The sequence below is a fragment of the Chelmon rostratus genome, chromosome 17 (genome assembly GCF_017976325.1).
Source record: "Chelmon rostratus isolate fCheRos1 chromosome 17, fCheRos1.pri, whole genome shotgun sequence".
NCBI lineage: Eukaryota > Metazoa > Chordata > Actinopteri > Chaetodontiformes > Chaetodontidae > Chelmon > Chelmon rostratus.
In genome coordinates, this window is record NC_055674.1 from 17,609,917 (window position 1) to 17,631,024 (window position 21,108).

Here is a 21,108-nt window from a genome sequence, read left to right on the forward strand (position 1 = left end):
TTTCAAGCAATAAGTGGTTGGTGTCAAGCAAAATCTGACGAGCATGAAAAACAATGATAATATGTTGCCGGCTAGCAGCAACCGTTGCGCAGTGCAATAGTAAACAGCTGCTGCTTTCAAACGCCATGGACTCAAGACAAATGTGTCATCAATGTCGTGCAATTGTTATAGTTACTAGTTACGTCTCTCTAAAGTAATTGAATTATTTTGCCAATTGCTATATATAACAATAATTAGTCACTCGGGAAAGTAACTCATGAATGCACACACAGCTGTATTATTTCAGTGTTGCTGTGTTGACCAGACTTTCAAATTTTATGTGTCATTATATCATTATCGCTCTAGCAGCAGGAGTTATTAATACTCCTGACCACCAGAGGGCAGCACCAGCTAGTGTTCTTGTATTGTTTCGGATGTGCTTGTTAGCCGAGCTTTGCTACAGTAGCTTAATGCATAATTATATTTCATGAACCCAAGTTTCTTTAGTTTATGGTAGAAACGATACAATCACGATGAAAATGTTGCCTGAACTGTCTTGGGCCACCATGAGGTCAGGTGTTGTCAGATCATAAACTGGAATTCTGTTTATCTGCTGTCCTCTGCAGGTGTCTGCTATATTCAGGTGAGACAAAAGTAACGACTAACAATCCCATTGAAATTTCAGTGATTGTAATTGGTAATTGGTTTGTAATTGGAGAGAGTAAGTTACATTCCCAGTTACCATCAAAAGTAGCAGAATCACAATAACGTGTTACTTTGCAGTGCATTTTTCCCAACGTTGGTCATCAGTTTAAGACACACCTTTAAGCTGGTAGCCCAGTTGTCATGGAGATGTAAAAACCCTGTAGACATGTTGAGTCAAACCGAGTCAAGCCGAGCCAGCACTTGTACGGAAAAGGGATCATGGCCTTGGGGAAGTGATCAGGGACTGGAGACAGGCGCTGAGGGGAACTGAGCAGCAACAATGAAAGATTCAAAAACTTTATTGGCCATTAAAGCTGTCAATAATGAAAAATCATCTCTGGCTCTAGGTGCAGAATTACAGAGTACCATATCTGTTTCTAAAGGTCAAGAATGAATAGCCACGCTCAGACATGTGTTAAATACATGATACATCTTGAGAATCAATATAAAGTGTACAAAGTCTTCAGGTTATTGACCTACAGCAGTTAAAAGAAAGTACTTGAAAAAAAGAGAAGTTATCTTGTGCAATGCCACCAAAAATACAGCCATTAAAATGAAAAAAAAAAAAAAACCTGATTAGACAAATTCATTGAGGCTAAGCTGGGAAAAGTTACCATGTGAACAAATGATTGCTTCAGTCAGGCGATCAGGAAACACAGCAGATATAGACACAGCAAATATAAACGTATACCAACATGAAAATGCTGAAGCCGAACTTGTGCACGGTGCAGAGAGGGTGCAGACATTCACACAGTTGAGGCCTCTGCGACACTGATTGTCAATCATGTCGGCTTGAGTGATAGAGTGACATTTTATATTTTCAGCCTCTGTAACCCTATTACTCGCGTTCAGTCTGGAGCATCCAGATCAGACATAACATCAGTGTAAGGCTTCAAGTTATCAGGCCCAGCACACAAAGCCACCCTTGTCGTGGTCAGCGAGAGACGTTTGTTGCTGCTCGGCGTCGTGTTCGATTGTATTTTCTCTCGATCAGTTGAGATAATTCTGTTTGCTCGCCGTCAAGTTATGCTGGAGCCTGTCGATCCGCTTGGTCGACAAACCCTGCATGGATGCTGACTTTGATGACTGTGAAACTTGTGAAAGGGTCAAAAATAAATAATTAAAATAAAGAATCAAGGTACTTGAATGGAGTCCAGCATTAATTTATCCACATGAAATAAAATAAAATGATTGTAACTTGTTTGATAGGTTTTTATTCTGCTGCATCCAACTCTTGAAAAGCAGGTTTCCAGCCTCATTCTGCTCCCTTCTAGGATGGCTTTGGCCAGAAATATTTTGGGAATCTGTAATAGTACACCCCTAATCCAGCAACAGGGAGACAGGTAGAAGCGAAGCACAGGCTCAAGATGGCTGAAGAGCTTGAAGGAGGAGTTTTTTCACAGATGAAAGAGGCGCATGTCTGAAATGAAGCTTTCCATAACTAAAAGTGAGGATAATGTCTAAATGCTGGAGTGAAAGCAAAACTAATCCAAGCGTAGCAGAACACGAATCAGCTGATTAATAAACAAAAGGGACCAAAGAAGACACTTGCGAGTGCACAGATTTAGGAATTGAGTCAGAAGTGAAGAAAATGGAAACAACAGGAAAGAGCTTAAAACGGGGTCATGCAGTAACGCAGGGATCAGTGGTGCCTTGGGGAAGGATGGAAAAGCAGTGACTGAGGAAGAGGAACTGGAGGGGTGTAAATCCCAGGAGTGATGGAGAGGACGAGAAGATGATGGACACACACTGGCACACACACACACACACACACACATCCCATAATTAGCATGCTAACAGGCATTTAAATGTCCCTCACAAAGGCTCACTGTTGAGCCTTGGTTTGCTCGCTTGAGACAATGCACAATAGGAGTCAGTGGGAGCCCCCAAATCACCCTAATAGCCGACGTGGCCCAGCATGGCTTCTCCTCTTTTACCATTCCACCGATCGCGCTCATTCACTCACTCAGTCACTGGCTAATGAAAAGCCGATGGCCTCGAGGCCCGAGGTTACTGAGCAGCTTGCCCCTTCCTCCTCATTTCCCTCTTTTCATCTTTCCCTCCACCGACAGAAATGCCTCTCCAGTTCTCCTGAGGTCCAGAGGTCCAGTGGGTGGGCTGTTTTTGCCGCCAGGGTCCTTGCGCATGGGAACGGCGAGACAGGCTGACGGAGATGGAGGATATATAATTAACGGACGATCAAGACAAGACAACCATGAGGGCTGAAAGGGCAAGTCTCTTATTAGCCTGACAAAGGCTGATTTTAACTTAATTAAAACCTGGACAGAAATGATTTAATTATGGGATGGGAACATGCAGTGAATGGAAAATGGAGATACTTTATAGGTATTGAAGTAAGGAAAGAACCCTTGAGCAAACGGCTATGAGTGCTTCCTGTCAGAATGCAGACGTGATACTCAAAACGTCAGAGATCAGGACATACAGCGAGCTGTTTCCTCCAGAGGTCAAACTCCTCAGTCTGGTCCTGAAAGCGCACTATAACCAGTGTGCTTTAAAGACACTTTATTGCATGGGCCACCATAGGTTCGCCATGTAATTACAACACCGGAGTGGCCAAGTTCCCTCATAGATCCTGTCAGTGTGTCTAATGCCAGTGGTGTCTTCAGTCTCTGAGAAAAACTTAGACCACAACACCTCAGTCCTGCAGATATGTCTAAAATCTCAACTGGCTGTTGTGGAAAAACACCAATCAGACAGATGCTGGTGGCTCTGTAACAAAAAACGTCTTTTTCAGTTGGTCACGTCTGAACACGAGTTAAAATCAATGATGGCCATTGATGGTTCAACCAATCATTAAAATGACATGTCATGATTTCAAATTTTAAAATCAGTGCATATAATAATCAGAAATGAGAACAACAATCCATGACAACACACAAACAAACAAACAGACAAATAAAACAAAGCAAAACATTTATAACATGAACTAGTACACAAATAATGACTAGCTGGTGTCGTTGAGCTTTCCGGTGAGGAAGCACACAGATACAGTTTTTTTAACATTCAGTGTTAGACAGGAAGTGTCACGACAGTGCGCCACTTTGTCCAAATAGTCTGTTAGTTCTGTTATAAAACAGAGTCGTCAGAGTACATTTGTAGCCAGCGTGTCATTAATTGTTGTGCTGCAACCTTTTCTAAGACTTTTGAGTCTATAATTTTGTAGCCAGGTTATCTGCACCTGACCTGAAAATGGGGCTAATCAGAGCTGTTTTCCAGTGATCAGGGAATCTTTCTGTTTTAGTTTAGTTTTGGTGAATGGTTCTGCAAGAGTAGACAAGTGTCTCTTCAAGAGTGCTGTGTCTAGATTAAAGACATCTTTAGCATGTGAATTAGACAGATTGCTCATGATTTTGTGTATTTTTGGTCATTTTGATATAGCAAGAGCTGTCTGGGTGTGTTGAAAATTTCTCGCAAGTTCATGTATAGAGTCAATACAAAAACATGAAAACCATTTGCATTCTCGGTAAAGCCTGTAGTTGTGGTATTCTCCGTGTTAAGCTCTATTTATTTCCAAGCGTATATTAGCGTTATATTTTATTTCCTTGGTAAAGTTATTCAGGGAGATTTTTAGGGCACTCCTTTGTCAACCAGGGCAGTTCATGGAAATCACCAAGGACATTTTTTTTTGATGATCCAGCTTCTTCAGCAGTGCATCAAAATCATTATAGAAGTTTCAGGCGATGGGAGGTGATGCATGACCAGCACATCAAAAGACATTGGGAATGAGACAGTGTCACGTGCAGCCAAACATTCCAGTTGTGATTCGGTTTCCATTTTACAGCTTCTAGCAGTTCTGTTACAATATTGTAGTTCAGCCGTGATTCAGGAAGAGCCAGGAAGTCCCGGTTTGAATGAATCAGGAGATTGTGTGTTTGATCACTTCTGGGCAACAGGCTATTAATACTTAGATGTCTTGTTTTAATGTCCAATCCCAAATAATTAGCTCATAATGTGTTCACATCTGGACACGCTGTCTCACTCTAGGTTCAGAAGTGATCATGAGGGTTTGATTTGAAGAGCTCACACTAAGTCATCTGAAAATGGACATTCTGTGTTATTTTAGGACTGCATTTCACAAGTTATTATTCTGCATAGACACTCTCCTTCATGACGTAGATGTGAAGACACAAAGGGGCTTTCAGTTGCACTTTGATCTTCATTCACACTTATCTGAGTGTTGGTCATCATTCAGGCCTGATCATTTCTAAATCTAGATCTGATAGATCTAGATATCTAGATCTAGATAGACAAAAAGGACACGTATTGTCCTTTTTGTCTATGAGACCGGACATTTATGGCTTCCTTTTTATGATAGGACTATTGAAAAGCTATACTGTGTCAGACAAACTCCTCGGCATTTGGACGTCATAAATCAGTCAGTTTAAAACTCTCATCAGGAGATCAAGAGCTGTCTGTCATACAGCACACCTTTGACAAATTTTTTGCCTTATTGCTTACAGCACCTGGTATTCCCAGGCAGTTTCCCATCCAAGTACTGACCAAGCCTGATCCTGCTATGCTTCCGAGATCGGGGGTGTTCAGGGTGGTCATGGCCGTGGCCTCCACCATCCCCTCCAAGATCACAACGATCTCAAAGTCATCTGTTTCCAGATCAGCTCGGCTTAAAGTGTACAGGGGGCTATCTTTATTCAAAGCTGTTAGTGCTGCGCATCTACTGTTTGTAGGTGTTGGAGTGACTCAAGAACAAATGTCTGACGATTGTCCAGCAGGGGGCGCTGGCTTCCACTGCATGAATAGTTTGCTACATTCACCTTGCAGGCCTTAGCAGCGCCCTCCAGGACCATAGAACAGGAAAAGCAACACCTCACCAGAACCAAATGCAACAGTTTCTAAAACCAAGCTTAATGTGTTTCCACGTGGTGAGTAGTCTAGACCTGTTCTTCTACTTCGGAATGATTATCTGATTGGCTAATTGGATCTAGGTGTAATGTTTTAAGCGGTACCTCATTAAAACCTTAATTTTAGACAACAAGCTTTACAACAGTGTGGTCGACTGAAAGCTGAAGTATTCAAAATTCCTCCCAGGGTGATTCAAATGCTTAGTTAATTTAGAAAGGTAATCATGAGCTTAGCAACCATTAGATCTATAATGCATTTCCTCTTTTGTTCATCTAAATTATTTGATGCACCTGGAAGATTTTAGAAATGCTGCTGTAAATCTAAAGACGAGCATCAGTCAAACTCACAGAAAGATAAACATATTCCTGTGTGCACCAATACCAACTGCTTTGATACAGAGAGAGGCTCTTTTCCATGACCACAGCATCGGCCACATGCAGTATTGTGTGCATGTGATGATGTCTTGAGCTCTCAGGCATCATTATGCTCTCTAGTGAGCTGCCACACCCACTGGAGCAAGTCGGCCCTTCCTCCTCACACCGCCAAACTCCAGAAAATTCCCATTGTTTTTTAGCTGCCCTACCAACAAACACACACACACTAGTGGAGCCCCCCCCCCCCCCAAAAAAAAAAAAACTAATTTGACTTTTATCTGTGGGATATTACTTGTCTTTCTATGGTCTTTACCTCAAAACATTCTTGAATTTAGACTTTCTGATCCACGTTAGAACTATTCTGCTGCTTCCACAGTACACCACTAGAGGGGACACATGGTTAGGTGTTTTCTGCCCAGACCTTCTACGATGGAAATGGCTGCAGAGGCATCTAGTGGCTCTGGAGCCTCTACACTTAAATCTGGGCATTTTATACATATTTTACCAAGATTAAGTTTCAAAAAGGAGAAATGATTTTAATTACATAAATATTTATTTGCAACAGAAAAGATATACAAGCATGAATAAAGTGCTTTGTACTTGAGATTTTCTCTCTTCGGATTATTTTAATTAGTTCAGTAGTTTTGCTTAGTGCATGTTTATCTCCAATCACGAGTTGGAAAACCTTTACATTTATACAAAGCAGGAAGCAAAGGAATCACAAAATGGCATTTACAGTGGATGCTTTCCTTGGTTCCCTGTCTGTGCTCATGTTGAACTATGAACGAGTTACACAATTCAAAACCAGCATTACAGAAAGACTCTTACACACTGCCAGTCCAAACCTTTTCAACACTGTCTTTTTTCACATTTATGGGTTGATCTTGAACAATTTAGCAGCATTTTCGGCCGCACAGACACTTCAAAAAGTATGTAAAATTTGAAATCCCGCTTTCAGGAGCTTTAGAAATAAAAATCAAAGTGTTTGGAGCATTCAAGACACTCAGAGCAAAGGGACCTTTGAACATCTGGAAACTGGCAAGAACTGTTAAAAATGGAACACACTGAAATTTATTTACAGTCCATGCAGTACAGTACAACTGTCTGTTACAATGGTCTGATTAGAGTTATCAAGGTTACATCTACACATACAATTATTCATAGCACATTTTTGAACACATTGCTTTAGAGTAAGCTCTAAAAGCAATATAATTTCCTTTTGGCTGCCAGTGTGTGTTTCCAGTAAAATGCTTATATATACTTAATAAGTTCCTGAATGTTTAGCAAGTTTGCAATGAAAACTGAGTTAATTGAAACGTTGAGCTGTAATGCTTTGGAATGCCTGTTGCTCAGATGCACGTGATCTCTACCGTCACTCTCTCTTTCCCGCTCACACAGCCGTATTGATGCAAAAGATGCAAAAACGCCTGCTTATGCAACACGACCAGTAGGAACAAATTTACAAATGAAACAAACAAAGAGTGAAATGAGTATTTCAATGACGAGAGTCGCAGTATCATCAGGAGCAGCAGGTATAATGACTCTAAATAAAGGTGACTTCACAATGTAAGTTCACATCCTAATTTTTGCTGTCAACATCATGGCTCAATGGTATTAAACATTTTTTGTATCAGGTTCCGAAATCTGAGAAAATTGCCACATTAAATCAAAAATCACTTAGATATTCTTTTTCTATGATAGTTTTTGAACACCACCTGCTTCTCCCAGCATGCTGAACCTGCTGTTTGCTGTCCCTGCAAAAAGCAGGTCAACAGTCTTTTTAAATGTCATGTCTTTTACTTGACTGTCCCAGTCCAGGGATCTATTGCACATGTCCAGACACTCCTCAGCCTCTATCCCTTTGTTTCCCGCTGTGCTGTAGGATGGCTTCACACCGCTCTACGTCTCAAAGATAATGAGTATGCTGCGTGCACCCCACTTCCCAAATCATAAATCAGAGGTGCTCTCTGTGGTTTAACTCCAGACCTTTGGCGAACAACAACAGCACAAACATGAGTTAAAGCTACTTCTCAGTATTGTTTCTGTTTTCACTGGCTGCAGCCTCCGCAAGAAACAAGACGTTCTGAAGTGATCCATAAAGTGAATAAAAGGTCTACTTTGCTTTATATTAATAACATCAATAGATTAATAATAGTTAGAAACTTTTTAGCTTCTACAATCTAATGAAAGTATTTGTTACTGCGAAGTTAAATATTCTGTTTTGTTTTCAATATAATTCCTTGAAACTCAACTGTGTTTTCAAGAGAAAAAACATGTTTTTAACATAAGATTTAAAATGTAGTGACGTCTTCCTAAATCACATTAAATCAAGATATTTGTCAAAAATATTTGTCTTACCGAATCTTGATCAAATTCAGAAAAAAAAGTCCTCCTGCTGCTACACTTAGTGATTGCACTTGGAATGGTCTTGTTGGTTCACTACACAGCAAAAGCAGTAGGTTCTCACTAATGTTCACTAAGACGCCAAAATAAAGGGGAGTTTTAGTGTTTTACAGGGAAAGGTTTAAGTAAATAAGCAGCCTCACATAAGTGCAAATAGCAGACTATGTAGGGAACGGTTGCTGGCATGATGACCATTGAAGTCTATGAACAACATGGAGATTATCAAGCAGAAGTCCACCACATGTAAACAGCACGTCTTAAAAACTGACCATGTAAGTCTTGACCTCAGTCCTCTTCAAAAAGGAAGAGAGTTACATCAAATCTGCTATTGCTTTCATGAAATCTCTTGTTTACATTCACAGAAAATTAATTCTAACTATGCAAAATGTACATACAGTCTAAAACATGACTCAAGTTTCTGGATATTTTTCTTCTATTGTGCTTTCCTTTGGTTTATGAATTCATAATGAAAGGGAGCCAAAAGCCCAAAAGTCAGCGCTTTGTCAGAGACTCTTTGTCCTCCTGCAGAATCAGTCTGGTTGATCGTTATGGCTCTTCAAGGAATGCAGCTCCATGTGCCAAAAGTTATTTAGGAAAACGGTTTCTTCCGTTGTTTCATTTCTAATCTCAATGAAAAGAAAACAAACAAACATGTGAATAGAAAACGACACTGGCAAGGCAAAGGGCGTTTACATTTCTGTACATGCAATCCAGAGCTGAACACGTGACAATCCGTTCTCCCCGCGCTCTTCAGATCTCTTGCTCGCTCTTATAGGTCACTGGATCAAGAGGGATGGCAGTCTGTAGGATGTCAAACTCCATCTGGTTATTGTCCATGTCCAGAACACACATGACGCTGTGGCTGCCTGATGTCATGGTCGCAGTGTCCTGGAACATGTTTTGGAAGTCTACAGAAACTGAAGTCCTCCTCTCCTCTGCTCTCTCCTTCCCTACAGTCTGAGAGGAGTCGAAGATGTCGTCCTCTTCCTCCCCACAACTCAATGCCACCTCGTTCTCATAACAGAAGGCGCTCAGCGAGCGGGGGATCAAGTCTTGCGTGGTTCTGCACGCAGAGGCGGGAGAAGCTGTCGAAGAGGCTCGGCTCGCGGCCTCGTCGAGCTCTTTCGCGCTGAGGTGGGGCGTTGACGGCACCTCGTAGGTCTTGTGGAAGCGAGCGTAGTCTACCTTGTAGCGGTCCCGGTCCTCGTAGATCACCGGCTCAAACCTGTGACCCCAGAAGATCTCTCTGGCAATGTAGGAGCTACGGAACTGGGTGGTCATGGCCGTGGCCTCCACCATCCCCTCCAAGATCACAACGATCTCAAAGTCATCTGTTTCCAGATCGGCTCGGCTTAAAGTGTACAACGGGCTATCTTTATCTATCTCGTGGACTATAACAAGTGGAGATACTAGAAACAGCCTGTCTGTGCCCTCATCATAGCCCACATTGAGGTCCATCTGCTCCAAGGGGATAAACTCGCCCTCAGCTGTGACGTATGAACGTATGAGCTGGGCGCGGACATGAGCCTCCACAATGTGGCTCTTCCGCAGGTTGCCCACCCTCCACATGAGGCACAGCTTGCCATCGCGCAGGGCGATGACAGCGTTTTTGGAGAAGACAAGGGTCTGGTTCCTCTTCTTTGGGCGTGCCATCTTGGCCATGATGGTGCCAATCATGAAAGAGTCAATGATGCAGCCCACAATGGACTGGATAACCACGGTTAACACGGCGACAGGGCACTCCTCGGTAACACAGCGCCATCCGTAACCGATGGTTGTCTGGGTCTCCATGGAGAACAGGAGCGCGCCAACGAAGCCCTGGACATGGAGTATGCAGGGCATCCTTTGTGTCTGCCCTCCAGCTGCGTGTCCAGAGGTGGGTCCATGCAGCCCCCCCACCGCCAGCACATCACCCTTCACCGTAAGGTGCTCCTCAAAGTCCCCATGTGCCAGGGAGACACTGTAAAAGATGATGCCAAAGAAAAGCCACGAGACCATGAAGCTGGTGCAGAATATAAGCAGCAGGTATCTCCAGCGGATGTCCACGCAGGTGGTGAAGATATCAGCCAGGTAGCGCTGCCTCTTCTCCTCCATGTTGGTGAATAAAACATTACATTGTCCATTTTTCTTTACGAACCGGCTCCGTACTTGGCTGGAGCCCCTTGTGAGAATCTTCCCGTTGTAGTTGTTCATCCCTCCTTGTCCCCTTGAGCCGGGCGCGGCAGCAGAGGCTCCTGAACTCCTCCTCCTGTCTTCTGTCTCTGTGTCGCAGGCCGAGTGCAGCTGGAAGTTGGGGGAACTGTGGCCGTTGTTGAGTCTTAAACTAGCGATCTTCTGGCGTTCCTCCTCCGGTAAAATGTCGGACACAATGCTGTACCTGGCGGGCCAACAGAGAAGAAAAGACTAGGATTCAACAATTAGTTCAAAGAGTTTGGTGACAGATTGACACAAAGATAACAGAATGAGATTTTAAATTTTAGTGCAAAGTTTAGAAATGAAAGTGCTTATGTGAAGTGTGGACTGGGTTAAGGCCGATTTATACATCTGCCAGCCCTGCTTTCCCTCTGATCACAGCTCCATAACACATACAAATTGATGATAAGATAAACAGATATTTGTATATTTCATTCTTCCGATCGCATGATCAATGCAGAGTATACGACAATCCCTCATTTTAAGGAAGAAATCTGTCTCAAACTTCCGTCTTTAGTTATATTATGGTCCAGATGCTGTTTCCAGGGCTCCCATCCCACAATTACTGAAATACTCATTAGGAAACCCTGAAATATTGATGAATAAACTAAGTGTGTGACAGACTGGTGTTGGAATACAAGAAACAAAGAGCAGGAAGATCTTATTGATAATCTTATTGATCCTTGCATACTTTCCAGTGCACCATTTGAAGCACACCCTCTCACAGATAGAGATAGAAGATAATACCTGACTCATAAGGAGCACAAGGGATGTGATAAGTAACAGCCAGACACACTGTTGAACGGGAAAACTCCCAAACACAAATAGTCTCCGGGTCAAATCTAAATTAATCTACTGGAAATGACCAAACTCCAGCAGTGGTGCATCAACCAGCCTAACCCGCCTCTCTCCTTTACATGCAGGATTACCAGCTGGGAAGGTGAGTTCAGTTTAGCCATGAGAGAAGGATCGCTGTCATCGCAGATTATGGGATTATATCTGAGCCAGTGTCAGTCAGGCGACCCATTTTGAGACGGACTGACATACACGTTAGTGATCATATGTAAATGAATGCAAACACTCTCTGCTAATCATTCATTAGCCCAGTGACAACACAGAGATCAGATGTTTGGGGGTGGAAATTAGCTCCTTTTAATGATAAATCAATTAGTTATTCAGTTTTTTTGGGGAAAGTTAAATCTTTATTGTGCCATGAAGGTTTGAAAACGCCACACCAAAAAAGACGACAGTAAGACAAGTGGGACAACCACACAGCAATTAAACAAACCAAAGGCCATGTCAGGAATGCAGTGGTATATAATTAAAATACTATGTTCATGTGACAGGCTTTTGATGTACATGCTGGTGGCCGTTGATATAATAAACAACCTTCAGTCTTCTTGTTCTAGTAGCAGGCGATGTGTTGCAGCTGCCTGAGGGGAAGAGCTCTTTGTGCTCGTCAGGACAGCGTAGGACGGCCTTGGCCTTTTTAAGGATCTGCTTGCTGTAAATATCTCTGAGCTGGGTCTGACTCACCCCGACTAGTTCACCAAATGAACGGGCCCGTCCCTGCAGCCCGTAAGCCCGCGGTAAGACTTCCGGACAAGCCGCAGAAGGAAATAAAACTGCCTCTGTGAAGCAGAGTCATCACAAGACTGCTGCGAGGCCCTTTGACACCCCCGTACACAATAAACAGATTAATAGATATAAGAAGATAGATGAAGACATTAAGGCCAAGATTTCCAAAGAACAGTCTGAACTGATGTTGAAAATGAAATGAGTGCAGTAACATTAAACAACAGATAGAGTCAGGGAGGGAAAATAGTGCTATGAATTGACACTTTTACACCCTTATTTCTCATGTCTTTGTTGTTTTGACTCAATCAGATGCTGCAGCAAGTTCAGTAATGCAAAATGATCTCGGTGGCAAAGGACGTAACACATGGATGCTGAAATTCAAGCGTAGACACTCAGGCATCATAAAGCTTAAGGACCACTTAATAAAATGCAGAATTAATTTCACTATTAAAAGTCCTGCTTCCAGATTGCACCCCTCACCTGTTGGACCTACTTGTTCCCATGGCACCAGTGATCACTGGTACGGGGCCTGGGCGGGAGGACAGACTCTGTCCTGCTCCCAAAGATCAGGTCTCCACCATGGAGGTGGTGTGTGGACCACTGCAGGAGAGACAGAGAGGTGGAGAATCAGCCCATGTCAGTCATTTAACATACAGCAAGTATATGCCCATAGCTTCTGAGGGGAGGTTTAACTCCAAAACACACAGACGACACACTTTAATGAATGCAAAACACGACCTTTCTTTGGCTTTTTAAAAAAAACCTGATCCACCGTTGTTTCCTCACATTTCACATTCGCTTCTGGTCTGGCTTTTGTGTTGTTGATTCTGCGAAATGTCTTGAGGAACAGTGACCCTGTCTGACCCTGCTCTGCACAATAGAGTTGTAATGTTGGATGTGGGTGTAAGTGGCGTAATTATAGGTCACGCTTACTTCGGTTACACAGTTAAGCAACGTGTTTTCTGTCAGCCTGTCTATTATGCTTCAGATTAAGCTTAGTGGTGTGCGCCCAGCACTCTCACACAAACTGTAAACAATACACTCTACTATGCCAGGTTTTATTGAAATGCTCATCTGGGGTTTTGCCCAGTGGCATAACTTGAGTTTTGATTCAACAGTCCAAACCTCAACATCCAAATTCTCCAAACGAAAGCTTCCAGGAAACAAGGACCTCTTTTTCTTTTACCTCCACTCTTGCTAATATGTTTTCTTTTGCTGGTGAAGGTGCTTGTAAATCTTGCAATAATTAAAACAAGCTTCAACATGCATTATTTTTGGTGTAACAGCAAGTTGGAGAATTGTTGAGCACTGACAGGCGTTGAAAGTACAGTTACATATCAATACATGTGATCAGCTTTAATCATGTTGTGAGTTGTTTGTTTCTTCATGTGAATGCCTTTGCTTTACATCTGCTTTTAGGAGCGTTTTTAGACTACGTCACTTGCAATCCTTAGCTAATAGTGATGTAATTGTTGTAACGGCAACTCAACCACATACAAAAATAAGCAATCCCACATTTTAGCTCAATTGTTGGCTGTCAGAAAGGTTTGCTGGATCTGATGGTCACAGATGGACTCATCAGCCACATCATCATGCTTTTATTTTCAAGGAAAACATTAAAACCAGATGTACATCAGGGTCTTTTTAGTTAAAAATTCGGGCTGGTATATTAAAAAAAGACACATCTGGCACCTCAGTAGACCTAAACACATAGAAAAAAACATATTCAAATATCATTACATCTCTGTTTGACTACAACGTCCCTCTGGCACAACGCACAAATCTGCTTTAACAAAGTACAAACAACAACTTTTCTCCAGGACAGTCCTGAGTCTTAAATGACATGAGCTCAGCTTTTTTTCTGATTACATAAAACTATCTGCCCAGAAATACTGAGAAAATCCTGTCACGTAATCTCTCCATCTTAATACCTGTGACACAAAGCAGAGAGTAAGTCCAAGCTGGAGTTTTTGTGGTGATGTAGCTCTTTGTGTTTTTTTTTTTTACATTGGTTTCTGTGTCAGTTTTATTTGCTTGATTGCTGCTGGTTTTCTGATGAATCCACTACCAGACGTCAGAGTCGCAGCTGACAGCTATAAAACTATTGTATTTCAGCTGGAAGTACTGGTCGTGCCTGCAGCACGTCCACATCTTTCTCATTCCACAGTCAAGTCAGCAATAATGAATCTGCATCTGCTTAGACTTTTAAACACATCTTGGTGAGAAACATTTCAGATGGTGGTTTAGGAAAAGATCGTGGTTTGGATTAAAATAGCTACGTCCTTAAAGCGATCAAAGACGCCTATCTTTCTATCACTTTCGTCCTTATTACTTAAAAAATCGAACATTTGTGTCCATGTACACAAATCTCATAGATTAAATTTCTCGACTATTTCACGCTGATACTGGGCTGGTTTATATCTAGCGAAACATTAGACAGACACCACAAACTGTTTTCAGAAATAAGTCTGTTATTGGCCAAAACAGTTACTGCTCTATGATGGCAAAAAGTCAGCAGGGCGAGTGTGGGTACATTAACTTCTGAATAATCTACAACTCTGCCCTTTGAAAAAATTATCAGGGGTAATCAGTCACTCTTTCACAACATCTGGGCTCCCATCCAGGATAGACTTTAACCCGTCTGATGAAAAAACTATACGAAACCGTCTGCAATGACAAAATCCACAACAGCTCTTTATTTTCATCAATCATACGTTACTGTAACATCTGAACCTTTTTCTGAGGTGGATTGTGTGTGTGTTATGGCATGTGTGTGTATATATGTCTGTGTTCTTTTTAAAATCACTTAAGCCTTTGTTGGAAAAAAAAGAAAAATGATAATGACACATAATAAAGAGCAGAGCATCTATACTGTGTATCGCTACTTCTCTGCAGCAACACTCACATAGACATATCTGTATTTATATGTGTGTGAACTGTACATAGGGAATATATTTTTATGTTTTGTCTGCTTCCATACAGGTGTGCTCGTCTTCCAACCAACAACACAGCTGTGAAATAAGTTGTTCCACCTCTGAGCCGCGTCTATAAAAGGAAGGTGAAACCAGCCAGCCATCCGTCATCAGCGGCGTCTCCCTTTTGGTGCAAAGATTTTTTATGAGCTCTAATGAAGCAGGAGGCCGGGAGAGGTAGAGCGCAGGTACTGATGTGTTACAACCGAGATGAGACACACGCAATACAAACCAGTTAGTGGTCAGCAGGTAAAACTGGGGACTTTCACTGAAGCCAGTTTCCATAGGAACACATCTCCTGTGGCATTTGGGGGACGGAGAGAAGTGGAGAGAGTCACCAGATGCACGGTGGTGCAGGGGGGGTAGTATACAGCATTAAGTGCTCTCATAACATGAGTCAGAGAGGGAGGGAGAGATGGGATGAGAGGAAGGGCACGAGGGCAGCAATACAACATCTACATGTGATTTTAAGTAGATTCTAAATAAGGTGTAAGAGGTGACGCTTAGTGGAGACTTTTCTGATCCATACTGCTGAGCGAGGGAGAGAGGAATCTGAAGACCTGGGTCAAAAAGCCTTTTCAAAAAGCTTTTATGTTTTACTTCATCCCACTTATTTTCCTAGTGATTCGCCCTCAGGACACTGAGAGCAAGAGGATTTGTAATAATTACAATATTACACATAATTACAGAAAAATACATAAGAAATGACAGATTTTTATTCCAGTTCTTATTTAGAAAATTAGAGAAGAAAGTATGTTGAGACTCGTACGTGTGTGGTAGAAATATTGATGCATACAGTATTCTGCATACATACATGACAAATGAATCAACAACAATCTCATATTTTAAATTCATCATTTACATGACTTATCAAAGCTTCTGAAATGTAAAGATTTGCTTCTTTTCTGTTTTTCCTTTCTTTTTTTATCAAGGTAAATTGAATCTTGTCTGATTTTAGTTTGTTTGGTCAGTTATTTTTCACTTTTTTTTTGACATTTTTGTAAACTAAACAATGTTTCTACTGATTGATTGAGTAATTGAGTAATATATCAAAACTAATTGCTTGTTGCAGCCGTGTTTCCGTGCATTCATTATATCTGTGCAGGACATGTGCAGTCTTTGCTGCCATATTGTATTTACATTAATATGCACACTTGTGTAAGATTTTGCAGTGTTGTGGAAGTCTTTTACTGAATCTCTGCATCAAAAGCTCCTCCCTGATCTCATAAATCACAGATTAATATTTATAATCTGTGAAATAAGGAATACAGTCAGAAAGTCGTTCTGGAACAAACGATTTTCTGGAGATTTCTGACTGTTAATCCCAAAAGAGGAACAGCGAGAAAGACAATGACGAGCAGGTTGGTTAGGGGGGAGAGAGATTAAGATGCACAAGTGTCCACTTCCCATAAAGCCTTTGGTAATCGCCGCTGATGAGACTATTACATCTGCCACAAAAAGATATTATACATCCAGTGTGACTACCAGAGCTTTATGCCCAGATATGGCATCTGGTGGGGCAATTACACAAAGTGGTCTGAGTCATGTTTCATTATGTGCTGGTCAAAGCTGGTCATTGAAAGGAGGAAATTAGCCTCACTGTCTATGAAAGGTTTCATCATCAGGAAATCATCAGCTGTATCCAAAGACCAATTATGTATCTTAAACATGTGTTTCTGCCAAAAACGATAATGAGAGTAAGTCTGATGATTGGCACTGGCATGAAAAGCACAGAATAATGTAGTTGCATAAGTCTATTAAGGGGAGCACGTATTTGCTAAACATTTGTGTTAAGGACCTGCTGAGTCCGTGTCACTGATGTGATTCATGCTGCAGGCCTTTGCGTTGGGATTCTGGGACTGTAGCTGACTGTTTTGGGTCAGTCATTCCACTGAGCGGGTTCACTTCACTTCCTTCTGTTTTCCCTTTGTAAAACCGTCTTGTTCTATGTGAAAACTAATCAATATGTTCTCCGGTTTCACCTCTGCTAGTCACGAGCCAACCCACAGAGAAGCAGTCAGCCAGTGCGAAGAATTATTCCCACGCTGCCATCACATCCCAGACAACCTCCGTGTTGGCTTCAGTTCAGAATGTTTTCCCGTACTGCCTTTTCCGTGTGTTAATCTTTGCAGGACGTATCATATCTGCCAGATCGATACAAATTGATCATTTTGTAACATGTCCGATTGTAAATGATCCACAAGCAGCTGTAGTGTAAGTACTTATTCATCTTAACTGATCTGATTAACAGACAAGATTAGGTCAGAGTGATGTGATCGATCAAAGATAGATCAATAATGTTCCCCTCAACAAGAAACTTAAGATCACTCCATCGGTATTGTGAGGCCTTTCCTTCCCTTTCTAAAGGCAGCAGAAGCAGAGATTTTCAAGGTGCACAAAAGCAGAAACTAACCCACCAAGTCGCCAGAAAGTTAAAAACGATGGAGAAACAGCATTAGTTTGAAGCTGTACCTTGACATGCTTCCAGGTGATATCTTAGAGCCTCACCAGTGCCACAGTGTGACTGTTCACCTGATCATACACGACACAGCAGTTTCCATGATGCCCGAGCTTTAGCCTCTCTGACGCAGTGCTTATTTCAGTGATAAGTGTGAAAGAGCGTTCTGTCTGGAGGTAAACCTTGAGCTGCTCTTAATGGCATCAGGAGGGCAAAGTTGTGAAATTAATGTTAAAGTTACTATCATGCACGTCTCCTGATACCTAAATGCTGTTTGCAAATTGAACATAAATTATACTCACCCTGCAGTTAGTCGCTGCTGTCTGTGTTTTGGTTGCAATTTGAATTCCTTCACTTCTCAAAATCCCACTATCACTGTCCAGGGCAAAGGTCCCACATCCTCAGAGTCATGTGATCTGCTGTCCCTTCTTTTATTTGTCCTCTCTATTATTAGTTCCTTCTTTTAGTTTCTTCTTCATCTCTTCTTCATTCTTTTATCCCTGTTGTTTCTCTCTTTTAATCCGTTATTGTCCTCCGCTGCCTCCTTCACTGACTGTAATCCTGGCTGTGCGCGCTCTCCTGTGCGTACTCATACACCCCGGGCTGAAAATGCTGTGTCAATCTCCCCTCTGCAGAGCAGGGCTTTGGAAGGGAGGGAGGGAGAGAGGGATGGATGGATGGAGCACGAGAGGAGAGAAATGGAGAAAAGAAAGGCAAAGAGACAAAAGGAGAGGAGATGAGCCTACTGGGGGGCTGCCACTCTTTTCTGTGCACTCTAAACATGTGTAGGTGTTGAATAGTGCCGTGCGAGCGAGCGAGCGAGCGAGAACTCGTTTGAGTCATGATTTCTAGGCTAACTCTTTTTGAGGAACAACAGGGACGACACTGCAACAGGTGGGAGATGTAGGGGGCTTGGAAGGAAAGTGGCTGAGTTGCCATCACAGTTCAAAACTGAGCCTCACCATGATGATCACAACAACGCTGGCCTGACACTGTAAATTGGCCTATAAACATAATGCCTTTGCATTCACTGCCTCACAGCTGTGTAAGGGATGGTTTCCAGCCCCTTATCGCTGGTGGTGCAGTGAGCTGACTGTCAGTGCATGTTAGTTGTTCAACACGGTCATAACTCCATAACCCTGCAGCTCTGTTAACACATACCACATCGGCTCAGAGCTAGACAAGGACAGAAAAAAGCTGCTTTAAATGTTTCAAGCGGCACGGCGGCAGTTTGCTTTGCCCTGCGTCATTCTGTGCTGAATTCCACTTTAACTTGAAGTGCTGTGATGCTGCAGGGGGCCCCCCTGTCACATATTGTGACGCCCCCATAAAGGATGCAAAGTGGGAAAGTCATTCTTTGGTTACACTTCAGTCAGCTGATGCGACCTGGGACTGAGTAGGACATCTGGATGGTGATCAGTGTTTGAAGATTTTGTTGCTTTTTTCAATCAAAACTGTAAAAAAAAAAAACATTTTGGACACTTTGCATATGAGTGGACACAAGGGTCTTGGATTACGCTGCGTGAGTATTCCATTACTCATGTTGTAGTATTGTATTTGGTTGGAGTATCTTTCAGCCAACCTCTTGGTTTCAGTGGCTGTTGAACAGTTTAGTGACAGTGGAGCGATGACAGGAAGTGAGGGGAGAGAGGGTGAGATGGGAGTGATGCACAACAAAGGTACCGGGCATACACAAGACGGACCCTTAACAAACAAAATGAATTTGCATAAGGAATATAGCTGCATATCTAAAACACAGTGGAGTTCAAAAATGAGAAACACATACCTCGAGACTGTACTTAGGTTACAGTACTGGAGTCAATGTTCTTTCCACCTCTTTCTTTATCAGTGCAGCTGCATCAGATTCACAATATCAGTTCAGTGTTGCTTTGAAACTTGTATGAATTTCTACTGTTGGTGCAACAATCAGAAGTTAGTTTAAAGTGTCTGAAAAACAGGACGAGTGCTGCAGCAGAGCCCTCAGAGCCACCTCAACAATCGCAGCATGGCTTTGTGTGCCCTCACAGCCTTTCTGCTGCCTAATCAAGATGGACACAGTCTCATTATGCTCAATAAAAGGAGGACCCCAGAGACATTTTCTGGTTTAATTTAGAATTCCCTCATCCAGAGTCCTCCCGACTATATGAAATATGAAGTGAGCAAAACAGTTTCTATGGAAACCGCCCCTCTCCCCTCCTGCCCTCACCCACAGCTCCCCTTTAGCCCCCTCATCACTCCCTCCCTCCCTCTTGCTCTCCTCCCATCCCTCTCCTTTCTAAATTATAGAGCAGGGGGGTACCTCTTTTCAAACTCTCTTCCTCTGAATAGGGATGTGGGTGTGCATCTGCCCATATGACAAGTCCACAGAGGAGGAACGAGGGGGCGGATGGAGACACAGCGTTGTAAGTAGTGGCAACAGTGAGGTAAACAGAAAACAGAAAGTTGAAGGACTCAGGGTAACACTACGGAGGAAATAACACAAGCAAAAATCTGTTTGAGCTCTGCTGTCGAGGATGACATGACAAGAGCTGCGTGTCGATTAACCATGACAAGGACTGTGTGAGCAGGAATACAAATGACTGATGCCTAATTTAGCACGATTTTAGCAACACGCAAAGAGAGAGGGAATAAAGCCAGAGTACCACTCAAGGACTGCAACCACACGTCAGGTCAGAGTGAAGAGATCCAAACATGAATGATGAGCACAGGAGGTTAGAACGGGTCAGCCAATCTAAGCAGTGGACCCAGAACAGAAATAGGGTGATGTTATTGGCCATTTATCTGAATGATATCTTGAATTATTAAACGCATAAAGTTAGATTAAGGCAGAAATGCTATGTTAGGAGTTTTCCTCTATCTTGACCCTGAGAACTGGTTTGGAAGAGACACTTTCTGGTTGTTTTTTTACTCCAAACCACAGCGTGCACACCAGAAAATGCTTCTTTGTAGCTGCAACCAACCCAAGATGGAGAAAAATCCACCCTGTTAGTCTGCTGCCCTTTGAATAAAAGCAGTTTTGTCATTGTTGCAGTACATTAATGAATTAGCATATTGTGTAAATCCAAACTATTCATACAAGGATGCTTAACAGCCTCAGATATGACTCAAAATTGTTATGAATATACACACAGACTTAGAAAATTGTGATGAAACACATGCTTTGAAAGGAAGCTCCAGGTGGTTAAATTGCACTCTGCATGACTACCGAAATGATTATACCTATTAATTACCCTAAGCCTCATTTTAAAGATAATCACAGCCTTTACCAGCTATAGTGTCAGTGCTCCCAGCTGAGGGGAGCCTTTGCCATCGAGTGTTGGTGGCTTATAACACAGTCAGACACTAAATGACTGGGCACCATTACAGCAAGGATGATGGGCTGTGTTTGATGGGAGAAAAGGAGGAGATCCAGGGTCACGGGCCGAGGGATCAGACAGTCAGTCCAGCATCTGAGGAGGAGGTGACCAGTGACTAGGCAGACAGACTCCTCAGGGCAGGCCGGACTGTGTGTATGTATAAATAGCTGCTAATCAGTCCTGGGTGTCAGATTAGTTCCCATAACCTT

At 42.4% G+C, this 21,108-nt stretch overlaps 1 protein-coding gene across 1 annotated transcript; it reads right to left on the minus strand.

Annotated features, from left to right (window-relative positions):
* Window positions 1-6,535: 6,535 nt before the first annotated feature.
* LOC121620352 (ATP-sensitive inward rectifier potassium channel 12-like) lies at window positions 6,536-18,052 on the minus strand. The gene is made up of 3 exons (XM_041956377.1): window positions 17,846-18,052; window positions 12,594-12,713; window positions 6,536-10,719 (listed from the first exon to the last, which is right to left on the minus strand). The coding sequence occupies exons 2-3, from the start codon at window positions 12,614-12,616 to the stop codon at window positions 9,093-9,095; spliced, it is 1,650 nt and encodes a 549-aa protein (XP_041812311.1). The 5' UTR covers window positions 12,617-12,713; window positions 17,846-18,052; the 3' UTR covers window positions 6,536-9,092.
* Window positions 18,053-21,108: the final 3,056 nt, after the last annotated feature.